Consider the following 12,288-nt stretch of genomic DNA (forward strand, 5'->3'; position numbering starts at 1 on the left):
TGGGGTGCAGCCACAGCCCACGGACCCTTTGTGCAGTTTAAGCACCTGTTTTAGGGTGCTCGTCCATATTTGGGCACAATCTGTGCATTTTAGGGGCAGGGGGGAGCCAGCACCTCTTATTTTGGGGTAAGGAGAAGCTCCTGGTGGTGCTGACTCTCTCCATGCCCCCCAGATTTGGGGTTGCTGTTCCAAAATCCCCCCAAATTGGGGGCATTGAGCTGCCAGCACCCAGATTTTGGGGTGCTCCCGCAGGGGGGTGCTTCGATGGGAGCTGTCCCCTGGAACTGGGCTCCCCATTTCAGGGGGCTGACCCCCACTTTTTGGGGTTCAGGCATCTCTGTGGCTCTGTTTTTTGGGAGGGGGAGCTGATACCTGGTTTGGGGGGACACTGAGCTGGTTTTTGGGGTGCTGATGTCTGTTTTTGGGGTGCCGCCCCCCGTTGCAGGTGGTGCTCCCCTGTAACCTGCTGCGCATGATCTGGAATGCCCAGAAGATTTTCCACATCAACTCCCGCCTGCCCTCGGACCTGCACCCGGTCAAGGTGGTGGAGGGTGAGTGGGGGGGCCCTGAGCCCCCATGGGTGTGCTGGGGGGGGGTCTCGGGACCCCCATGATCCCCAGGGAGGGGCTGGGGGATTTGGGGACCCTCTCGAGGAGCTGGGAGGAACCCCAGGAGGAGGGTTTGGGGGTGTTTGGGGACTTGGAGACTGCTAGGAAGCAGCGTGGAGCCCTCTCAGTAAGGTTTTGGGGCACTTGGGGACCCCCAGGAAGTTGTTGGGGGCATTTAGGGACACGTAGAAGGAATTTGAGGACCCCCAGGAAGGTTTTGGGGTATTTGGAGACCCCCAGGAAACAGCCTGGGGACCTCCAGGAAGGTTTTCAGGCACCTGGGGACACAGAGAAGGAGCTTGAGGACCCCTAGGAAGGTTCTTGGGTACTTGGAGATCCCCCAGGAAACAGCCTGGGGACCCCCAGGAAGGTTTTGGGGTAGATGGGGGACCCCCAGGAAGGTTTTTGGGTACTCAGAGACTGCTAGGAAGCAGCTTGGAGATGCCCCAGGAAGGTTTTGGGGGTACTTGGGGACCCCCAGGGAGGTTTGGGGGCATTTGGAGCCCCCCAGGAAGTTGTTGGGGACATTTAGGGACACTCAGAAGGAGCTTGAGGACCCCCAGGAAGGTTTTGGGGGTACCTGGCGACCTCCAGGAAGGTTTTGGGTCTTTTGGAGACCCTCAGGAATCAGCTTGGGGACGCTCAGGAAGGTTTGGGGGGAATTTTGGGACACACAGAAGGAGCTTGTGGGACCCCCAGGAAGGTTTTGGGGCACTGTGAGACACACAGAAGGACTTTGAGGACACCCAGGAAGGTTTTTGGGGTACTTGGGGGACACCTAGGAAGGTTTTTGGGTACTCAGACTGCTAGGAAGCAGCTTGGAGACGCCCCAGGAAGGTTTTGGGGCATTTGGGGACCCCCAGGAAGGTTTGGGGGCATTTGGAGACGCCCCAGGAAACAGCGTGGGGACCTCCAGGGAGGTTCTGGGGCACTTGGGGACACACATAAGGACCTTGAGGACCCCCTGGAAGATTTTGGAACACTTTGGGACCCCCAGGAAGCTTTTTGGGTACTTGGAGACCCTGAGGAAACAGCCTGGGGGACCCTCAGGGAGGTTTGGGGGTAATTGGGGACCCCCAGGAAGTTGTTGGGGGCATTCAGGGACACTCAGAAGGAGCTTGAGGACCCCCAGGAAGGTTTTGGGGGTACCTGGGGACCCCCAGGAAGGTTTTGGGTCTTTTGGAGACCCTCAGGAATCAGCTTGGGGACGCTCAGGAAGGTTTGGGGGAAATTTGGGGACACACAGAAGGACTTTGAGGACCCCCAGGAAGATTCTGGGACACTTGGGTAACCCCAGGAATGCCTTGGGGACCTCAGGACCCCCCCAAAAAACCATCCTGGGGCCCTCCCAGCCCAGACACGGAGCACTCGAACCCCCCCAACCCCCAGGAAGCTGCCGAGGGGGAGCCCCCAGCACCTCTCCGGCCACCTGGGGACCCCCAGAAGGGCGCTGGGGACCTCCCGGGGGGGTGTCCTGGGCGCTCCCTCACCCCCCCTCGATGTCAGGGGTGAAGGAGCTGAGCCGCAAGCTGGTGATCGTCAACGGGGAGGACCCCCTGAGCCGGCAGGCGCAGGAGAACGCCACGCTGCTCTTCAACATCCACCTGCGCGCCACGCTCTGCAGCCGCCGCATGGCCGAGGAGTTCCACCTCAGCGGGGAGGCCTTCGACTGGCTGCTGGGCGAGATCGAGTCCAAGTTCAACCAGGCCATCGTGAGTGGGGGGCTCTGGGGGGGATTTGGGGTGTTTGGGGGTCTTTGGGGTGATTTTGGGGCGGCTTCAGGGAGTTCAGTCTCAGTGGGGAGACCTTGGACTCGATCTCACCCAGCAGCCAGTCCAAGTTCAACCAGGCCATCGTGAGTGGGGGCTCTGGGGGGGATTTGGAGGAGTTTGGGGTGAGGACAGGGGTGTTTGGGGGTCTTTGGGGTGATTTTGGGGGGTCTTCGGGGAGTTCATTCTCAGTGGGGAGGCCTCAGACTGGCTGCTGGGGGAGATTGAGTCCAAGTTCAGCCAGGTTGGGGACCACATCGGGGACAGTCTGGGTGGTTTTGGGGTCCCGTGGGTGCCCCTATCTCCCCAGGCGCACCCTGGGGAGATGCTGGGGTTGGATCTCAGGGTTTCAGGACCAGATCAGGGACCATTGGGGTGATTTTGGGGTCTCTTTTTGGGGCCATATCCCCACAGGTGCACCCCGGGGACATGTTGGGGTCAGACAGTGGGGTTTGGGGACCAGATCAGGGATCATGGGGGTGGTTTTGGGGTCTCTTTTTGGGGCCATACCCCCACAGGCACACCCTGGGGAGATGCTGGGGTTGGATCTCAGGGTTTCAGGACCAGATCGGGGACCATTGGGGTGATTTTGGGGTCTCTTTTTGGGGCCATACCCCCACAGGCACAACCTGGGATTGGATCTCATGGTTTTGGGACCAGACTGGGGACGGGATCAGGGACCACGGGGACAGTTTCGGGGTCCCCTAACACATCCCCCCCCTGCAGGCACACCCCGGGGAGATGCTGGGGTTGGATCTCAGGGTTTTTGGGACCAAATCAGGGACCATTGGGGTGATTTCGGGCTCTCTTTTTGGGGCCATATCCCCACAGGTGCACCCCGGGGAGATGTTGGGGTCAGACTGTGGGGTTTGGGGACCAGACTGGGGACAGGATCAGGGACCACAGGGGCAGCTTTGGGGTCCCCTGATGCATCTCCCCCCGGGGAGATGCTGGGGTTGGATCTCATGGTTCCAGGTCCATACTGGGGACGGGATCAGGGACCACGGGGACAGCTTTGGGGTCCCCTGACGCATCCCCCCCCCCACAGGCACACCCCGGGGAGATGGTAGGGTTGGATCTCAGGGTTTCAGGACCAGATTGGGGACCATTGGGGTGATTTTGGGGTCTCTTTTTGGGGCCATACCCCCACAGGCACAACCTGGGGAGATGCTGGGGTTGGATCTCATGGTTCCAGGTCCATACTGGGGACGGGATCAGGGACCACGGGGACAGCTTTGGGGTCCCCTGACGCATCCCCCCCCCACAGGCACACCCCGGGGAGATGGTAGGGTTGGATCTCAGGGTTTCAGGACCAGATTGGGGACCATTGGGGTGATTTTGGGGTCTCTTTTTGGGGCCATACCCCCACAGGCACAACCTGGGGAGATGCTGGGGTTGGATCTCATGGTTCCGGGTCCATACTGGGGACGGGATCAGGGACCACGGGGACAGTTTCGGGGTCCCCTAACGCATCCCCCTCCCGCAGGCACACCCCGGGGAGATGGTGGGGGCGCTGGCGGCGCAGTCGCTGGGCGAGCCGGCCACGCAGATGACCCTCAACACCTTCCACTACGCCGGCGTGTCGGCCAAGAACGTGACGCTGGGGGTGCCGCGCCTCAAGGAGCTCATCAACATCTCCAAGAAGCCCAAGACGCCCTCGCTCACCGTCTTCCTGCTGGGACAGAGCGCCCGCGACGCCGAGCGCGCCAAGGTGGGGGCCTGGGGGGGTCCCGGGGGGGTCCTGGGGGGACTGGGGAGACCCCGGGGCCGCGTGGTCCCGTGGGGGCCCCGGGGTTTTGTGTCCCCGCAGTCCCCGAACCTCTTCTCCTTGTACCAACCCGTGTCCCTTCATCATCCCCCTGTCCCCATCCTGTCCCCACGTCCCATCCCGGTGTCCCCATCCCTTCCCTGTGCCATCCCCGTGTCCTGGTACTGTCCCCGTGCCATCTCCATGTCCCTGTGCTGTCCCCCTGTCCCCTTGCCATCCCTGTACTGTCTGTGTCCCTGTGCCACCCCCATGTCCCCATACTGTCTCCGTGTCACCATCCTGTCCCTGTGCCACCCCCATGTCCCCATACTGTCTCCGTGTCACCATCCTGTCCCTGTGCCACCCCCATGTCCCCATACTGTCCCCATTGTATCCCTGTATTGTCCCCATCCTGTCCCCGTGCCATCCCCATGTCCCTGTACTGTTGCCGTGTCCCCACAGAGTCCCTGTGTCCTCGTGCTGTCCCCACGTCCCCGTTTTGTCCCCATCCCATCCCCCTGTCCCTGTATTGTTCCCATGCTGTCCCCGTGTCCTTGTGCCATCCCCATCCCATCCCACGTCCCCACATTGTCCCTGTGTCCCCATATTGTCCCCATGTCCCTGTTGTGTCCCTGTATTGTACCCATGCTGTACCCCCACTGACCCCATAACCCCCCAGGACATCCCGTGCCATCCCATGGCCCCGTACTGTCCCTGTGTCCCCCCACTGACTCTGTCCCCCCACCCAGGACACCCTGTACTGTCCCCACCCTGTCCCCATGTCCCTGTACTGCCCCCCTGCTAACGCTTTGTCCCCCCCCAGGACATCCTGTGCCACCCCCGTGTTCCCACACTGTCCCCACACTGTCCCCGTGCCCCCCATTAACTCCATGTCCCCCCCAGGACATCCTGTGCTGTCCCATGTCCCCACCCTGTCCCTGTGTCCCCATATTGTCCCCATGTATCTGTGCTATCCCATGTCCCCATCCTGTCCCCACCCTGTCCCTGTGCCCCCCACTAACTCCATGTCCTCCCCAGAACATCCTGTGCCACCCCCATGTCCCCGTACTGTCCCCACCATGTCCCTGTGCCCCCCACTAACTCCGTGTCACTGCCCAGGACATCCTGTGCCATCCCCATCTTGTCCCCATATCCCCACACTGTCCCCGTGCCCCCCGCTAACTCCGTGTCCCCCCCCCCAGGACATCCTGTGCCACCCCATGTCCCCATCCTGTCCCCACCCTGTCCTTGTGCCCCCCGCTAACTCTGTGTCCCCCCCAGGACATCCAGTGCCACCTCATGCCCCGATCCTGTCCCCACCCTGTCCCCATATCCCCACCCTGTCCCCGTGCCCCCCACTAATTCCGTGTCCCCCCCAGGACATCCTGTGCCACCCCATGTCCCCATCCTGTCCCCGTACTGTCCCCTTGCCTCCCACTGATTCTGTGTCCCCCCCAGGACATCCTGTGCCACCCCATGTCCCCACCCTGTCCCCACCCTGTCCCCGTGCCCCCTGCTAACTCCATGTCCCCCCCAGGACATCCTGTGCCATCCCCATGTCCCCACACTGTCCCCACCCTGTCCCCATATCCCCACCTTGTCCCTGTCCCCCCCTGCTAACTCCATGTCCCCCCCAGGACATCCTGTGCCACCCCATGTCCCCACCATGTCCCTGTGCCCCCCAGGACATCCTGTGCCACCCCCATGTCCCCACCCTGTCCCCGTACTGTCCCTGTACCCCCCCCACTGATTCTGTCCCCCCCCCAGGACATCCTGTGCCGCCTGGAGCACACGACGCTGCGCAAGGTGACGGCCAACACGGCCATCTACTACGACCCCATCCCGCAGAGCACGGTGGTGGCCGAGGACCAGGAGTGGGTCAACGTCTACTACGAGATGCCCGACTTCGACGTCAGCCGCATCTCGCCCTGGCTGCTGCGCGTCGAGCTCGACCGCAAGCACATGACGGACCGCAAGCTCACCATGGAGCAGATCGCCGAGAAGATCAACGCCGGTGGGGGCGTTAGGGGGTGCTTTGGGGGCTTGGGGGGCGATTTGGGGAGATTGGGGGGGAGATTTGGGGCTTTGGGGGAGCGTTTGGGGGAACACGGGGGATTTGGGGGAGATTAGGGGGCGTTGGGGGGGAGATTTGGAGCTTTGGGGGAGCGTTAGGGGGAACACAGGGGGATTTGGGGGCTTTGGGGGAACATTAGGGGGTGGTGGGGGGTGATTTGGGGCTTCGGGGGAGTGTTAGGGGGAACGCGGGGGGATTTGGGGGAACATTAGGGGGAATGTGGGGGGATTTGGGGGCGTTGGGGGACGATTAGGGGAGATTGGGGGGTGATTTGGGGCTTTGGGGGAGCGTTAGGGGGAACGTGGGGGGAGATTTGGGGCTTTGGGGGAGCATTAGGGAAGCATTAGGGGGAACGCGGGGGGATTTGGGGGTGTTGGGGGAGCGATTTGGGGCTTTGGGGGAGCGTTAGGGGGAACACGGGGGATTTGGGGGAGCATTAGGGGGCGTTGAGGGGCGATTTGGGGCTTTGCAGGAGCATTATAGGGAGTGTTGGGGGGGATTAGGGGGCTTTGGGGGAGCGTTAGGGGACTTTGGGGAGCATTAGGGGGAACATGGGGGGATTCGGGGGCATTGGGGGAGCGTTAACGGGAAGCACGGGGAGATTAGGGGGCGTTTGGGGGAGCGATTTGGGGCTTTGGGGGAGCATTAGGGGGAACACGGGGGGATTTGGGGGCTTTGGGGGAGATTAGGGGGCATTGGGGGGGCAATTTGGGACTTTGGGGGAGCATTAGGGGGAACACAGGGATATCTGAGGGCGTTGGGGCTTTGGGGGGAGCATTGGGGGGGTTTTGGGGGAGCATTATGGGGGAACACAGGGGAGATTGGGGAGCATCAGGGGAGATTACCGGGACATTGGGAGTACCGGGGGGATTTGGGGATGATTTGGGGGAGATTGGGGGCTGTTGAAGAGCGATTTGGGGGCTTTGGGGGAAATTTGGAGACAATTTGTGGGGGATTTGGCAACTTTTGGGGGGGCACGTGGGGTTTGGGGTAGCATTTTGGGGGGAGATTGGGGGGCGTTGGGGGTTTGGGGGAGCATTAGGGGGAGCAGCGTGGTGACCCCCCTTCCCCCCCCCCAAATTTTTTTAGGTTTTGGGGACGACCTGAACTGCATCTTCAATGACGACAACGCCGAGAAGCTGGTGCTGCGCATCCGCATCATGAACAGCGACGAGAACAAGATGCAGGAGGTCAGGGCGGGGGGGGGGGGGGGGGGTAGCACCCTTGGGTGCCCGGGGCAGGGGGTCGGGCAGGGTGTGACCCCCCCGGCTGCCCCCCAGGAGGAGGAGGTGGTGGATAAGATGGACGACGACGTCTTCCTGCGCTGCATCGAGTCCAACATGCTGACCGACATGACGCTGCAGGGCATCGAGCAGATCAGCAAGGTGCGGGGCCGCGCAGCACCCATGGGTGCTCCCCGGGTGCCCCTCATGTCCCCAGGGGAGTCCCAGGGTGCCCCTTGTGTCACTGGGGGTGCGCGGAGGACTCCACGGGGTGGGTCTGGGAGGTTTGGGACATGCTCCCGAAGGGGTGTGGGGGCGCAGGGTGCTGCTGTGGGCGGCTGGGGAGCACCCATGGGTGCCCAAAGCCTCCATGAGTGCATAGAGGTCTCCAGCAGGACTTGTAGGTGGTTGACGGTGCTCGTGGGGACATCTGTAGGAACCCCACAAGGTGCTTGGGTGCCTGGAGTGTTCCCTTGGTACCTGGGAGCACCCATGGGTGCTCACAGCAGTGCCCACAGGAACCCACAGGGTGCTTGGGTGCCTGGAATGTTCCTTCACGTACCAGGGAGCACCCATGGGTGCTCGTGGTGGTGCCTGTAGGAATCCCAGAAGGTGTTTGGGTGCCTGGAGTGTTCCCTGGGTACCTGGGAGCACCTATGGGTGCTCATAGCAGTACCCACAGGGTGCTTGGGTGCCTGGAATGTTCCTCCAGGTACCAGGGAACACCCATGGGTGCTCATGGGGGTGTCTATAGGAACCCCACAGGGTGCTTGAGTGCCCAGGGTGTTCTTCCAGGCACCTGTGAGCACCCATGGGTGCTCGTGGGGTGCCTGCAGGAACCCCATGGGGTGTTTGGATGCCTGGGGTGTTCCTCTGGGTGCCTGGGATGTTCCTCCAGGTACCCAGCAGCACCCATGGGTGCTTGTGGTGGTGCTTATGGGAACCTCATGAGGTGCTTGGGCACCTGGGTGTTCCCTGGGTCTCCAGCAGCACCCATGGGTGCTCATGGTGGTTCCTATAGGAACCATACAAGGTTCTTGGGCACCTGGGATGCTCCCCAGGTCCCCAGCAGCACCTATGGGTGCTCATGGTGGTGCTTATAGGGACCCCAAAAGGTTCTTGGGCACCTGGGATGCTCCCCGGCCCCCCAGCAGCACCCATGGGTGCTCAGTGCCTCCCGCTGCCCTTCCTGCATCCCAGCAGCACCCGAAGTTCTCCGCGCAGCAGCCCCGGCTCAGCCCCTCCGTACCCATCCCCGAGGCCCCCGGGGGGTTGCCCCCCAGCCCCCCGGAGGGCACCCATGGGTGCCGCTGACCCCTCCCCCCGCAGGTGTACATGCACCTGCCGCAGACGGACAACAAGAAGCGCATCATCATCACGGAGGACGGCGAGTTCAAGGCGCTGCAGGAGTGGATCCTGGAGACCGACGGCGTCAGCCTCATGCGGGTGCTGAGCGAGAAGGACGTGGACCCCGTGCGCACCACCTCCAACGACATCGTGGAGATCTTCACCGTGAGTGGGGCGGCGCGGCACCCGTGGGTGCTCCTCCGGCTCCGGGAGCGGGGGTGGTTCCCCTTTGGGGGTGATTCGGGGCACCCGTGGGTGCCCCGGTGGGGTCCTGGAGTGTGGGTGACCTGCGGGTGCTGGGCAGGGAGCTGTGAGCAAGGGGGGGCTTTGGGGGTGATTCAGGGCACCCATGGGTGCCCCCATGGGCTCTGGGAGTGGGGCTGATTCCCCTTTGGGGTGATTCAGGGCACCCATGGGTGCCCCAGTGGGGTCCTGGAGCTTGGGTGCCCCACAGGTGCTGGGCAGGGAGCTGTGAGCAAGGAGTGGCTTTGGGGGTGATTCAGGGCACCCATGGGTGCCCCAGTGGGCTCCAGGAGTGTGGGTGCCCCACAGGTGCATGGGTGGTGCATGGGAGGGGTGCAGAGCATTTGGGGTGACTCAGGGCACCCAAGGGTGCACAGGGAGCTGTGAGCAAGGGGGTGCGGATCCGTTGGGGTGACTTGGACCACCCATGGGTGCACAGGGGGGTACAGAGCCCTTTGGGGTGGCTCAGCACCCTTGGGTGCCCTCAAGTCCTGGGTGGGAGCTGTGAGCAGTGGGATGCGGAGTCTCAGGGTGACTTGGAGCACCCGTGGGTGCCTGAGGCAGTGCACAGGGAGCTGTGAGCAGTGGGTGCTGAGCCCTTTGGGTGGCTGAGCACCCTTGGGTGCCCTCAAGTGTCGGATGGGAGCTGTGAGCAAGGGCGATGGAGAGCCTCAGGGTGATTCGGGGTGCCCAGGGAGCTGTGAGCAGGGGGATGTGGAGCCTTGGGGTGACTCGGAGCACCCATGGGTGCCTGAGGCGGTGCCCAGGGAGCTGTGAGCAGTGGGTGCCGAGCCCTTTGGGTGTCTCAGAGCACCCATGGGTGCCCGAGGCGGTGCCCAGGGAGCTGCGAGCAGGGGGTGCCGAGCCCTTTGGGTGTCTCAGAGCACCCTTGGGTGCCCTCAAGTGCTGGGTGAGAGCTGTGAGCAGTGGGATGCGGAGCCTCAGGGTGACTTGGAGCACCCATGGGTGCCCGAGGCGGTGCCCAGGGAGCTGCGAGCAGTGGGTGCCGAGCCCTTTGGGTGTCTCAGAGCACCCTTGGGTGCGTGCCCTGCAGGTGTTGGGCATCGAGGCGGTGCGCAAGGCGCTGGAGCGGGAGCTGTACCACGTCATCTCCTTCGACGGCTCCTACGTCAACTACCGGCACCTGGCGCTGCTGTGCGACACCATGACCTCCCGCGGGCACCTCATGGCCATCACCCGGCACGGCGTCAACCGCCAGGACACCGGGCCCCTCATGAAGTGCTCCTTCGAGGAGACGGTGCGCGGGGGGGGGTTGGGGGTCCTGGGGGGGGGTTGGGGGGGAGTTGGGGGTCCTTGGAGGGGTTTGGGGGGGGTTTGGGGGTCCTGGGAGGGGTTTGGGGGGGGTTTGGGGGTCCTGGGGGGGGTTTGGGGGGGGTTTGGGGGTCCTGGGAGGGGAGTTGGGGGGGGTTTGGGGGTCCTGGGGGGGGAGCTGGGGGTCCTGGGGGGGGATTTGGGGGTCCTGGGGGGAATTTGGGGGGGGTTTGGGGGTCCTGGGGGGAATTTGGGGGGGGTTTGGGGGTCCTGGGGGGGAGTTGGGGGGGATTTGGGGGGGATTTGGGGGTCCTGGGGGGGGAGTTGGGGGGTCCTATGGGGGGGAGGGGGATGAGGGTGGTGGATTTGGGGGTTCTATGGGGTAGAGACAGGGCTAGGGGGGGATTTGAGGGTTCTACGGGATGGGGATGGGGGGGTGGATTTGGGGGTCCTATGGGGTGGAGACAGGGCTGGGGGGGGAGTTGGGGGTCCTGGGGGGGAGTTGGGGGGCGTTTGGGGGTCCTGGGGGGGGATTTGGGGGTCCTACAGGGTGGGAGTGGGACTGGGAATGGGACTGGGGGCTGTGTTGGGAGGGCTGTGGGGTGGGAGTGGGGCTGGGGGGAGAATTTGGGGTCCTATGGGGTGGGAAGGGGGATGAGGGGGGTGGATTTGGGGGTTCTATGGGGTGGGAAGAGGGATGGGGGTGGTGGATTTGGGGGTCCTATGGGGTGGGGATGGGACTGGGAATGGGGAGGGGTTCAGGGGTCCTATGGGGTGGGAGTGGGGCTGGGAGGGTGGATTTGGTGATTGTATGGGATGGGGATGAGGATGGGGGGAGATTTGGGGGTCCTACAGGATGAGGATGGGAATGGGCAGGGGATCAGGGGTCCTATGGGGTAGGGATGGGGCTGGGAATGGGAATGGGGGGGGTTGGGGGTCCTATGGGGTGGGAGTGGGACTGGGAATGGGGCTGGGGGCTGTGTTGGGAGGGCTGTGGGGTGGGAGTGGGGCTGGGGGGAGAATTTGGGGTCCTACGGGGTGGGAAGGGGGATGAGGGGGGTGGATTTGGGGGTTCTGTGGGGTGGGGATGGGGATGGGGGGGGCTGCTGGGCCACTTTGGGGGCTGCTGGGCTTGCAGGGGGGGGATCTTGGGCTACCTGGGCAAGTTTGGGGGCACCCCACTTGAACTTGGGGGGGTCCCGGGCTGTGGGTTTGGGGGCGCTGGGCTTGTTGTGGGGTCTCCCCTTTACTCAGAGGCCTTCCAAACACCGCGGTGCTTTCGGGGCCACCCCGCTGGGAACACCCCGACCCCTTTAGGGCCGGATTTAAGCACCCCACCCCAAACACTCCCTGTACGGGGACGCCCCCCCCCGGGCTCTGACTTTTGGGGGTCTTTCAGGTGGACGTGCTGATGGAGGCGGCGGCGCACGGGGAGAGCGACCCCATGAAGGGGGTGTCGGAGAACATCATGCTGGGGCAGCTGGCCCCCGCCGGCACCGGCTGCTTCGACCTCCTGCTGGACGCCGAGAAATGCAAGCACGGCATGGAGATCCCCAGCGCCATCCCCGGGCTCGGCGTCGGCGGCTGTGAGTGCCCCAAAAAAAAGGGGGGGCGGGGGGACCCCAAAAGGTCCCCAAAGGGGTCCCCCAGGGGGCCCAGGGGATCCCAGGGGGATGGGGATAGGGCGGAGGGGGAGGGGGATTGGAGTTGGTTTGGGTGGGGTCCGGGGGGTTGGGGGTCCCATGGTGGGGTTGGGGGGGGGCTCAGGTAATGGGGTCCCAAAGGGAGGTGGATGTTGGGGTCCCCTTGGTTGGGATTGGGGTCACCTGGACATCAGGGTGCCCGTGTTTGGGACTCAGGGTGCCCGGACATTGGGGTCCCAAGGGACCTGGATGTTGGGGTCCCCATAGTTGGGATGGGGTGACCTGAACATTGGGGTCCCAAGGGACCCAGATATTGGTGTCCCCTTGTTTGGGACTGGGGGGCCCCAGACATTGGGGTCCCC

At 63.7% G+C, this 12,288-nt stretch overlaps 1 protein-coding gene across 1 annotated transcript in view; it reads left to right on the top strand.

Annotated features, from left to right (window-relative positions):
- Nucleotides 1-12,288, top strand: part of POLR2A (RNA polymerase II subunit A) — a 42,974-nt gene that overhangs the window by 27,817 nt on the left and 2,869 nt on the right. Inside the window, exons 18-26 of the mRNA XM_084501856.1 lie at nt 446-551; nt 2,115-2,320; nt 3,864-4,088; nt 5,892-6,138; nt 7,288-7,388; nt 7,479-7,583; nt 8,751-8,933; nt 10,066-10,269; nt 11,683-11,869. Of these exons, the coding sequence (XP_084357982.1) occupies nt 446-551; nt 2,115-2,320; nt 3,864-4,088; nt 5,892-6,138; nt 7,288-7,388; nt 7,479-7,583; nt 8,751-8,933; nt 10,066-10,269; nt 11,683-11,869 (1,564 nt within the window). The remainder of the gene's footprint in view (nt 1-445; nt 552-2,114; nt 2,321-3,863; nt 4,089-5,891; nt 6,139-7,287; nt 7,389-7,478; nt 7,584-8,750; nt 8,934-10,065; nt 10,270-11,682; nt 11,870-12,288) is intronic.

Source organism: Aythya ferina (genome assembly GCF_964211825.1).
Source record: "Aythya ferina genome assembly, chromosome: 34".
NCBI classification, from domain to species: Eukaryota; Metazoa; Chordata; class Aves; order Anseriformes; family Anatidae; genus Aythya; species Aythya ferina.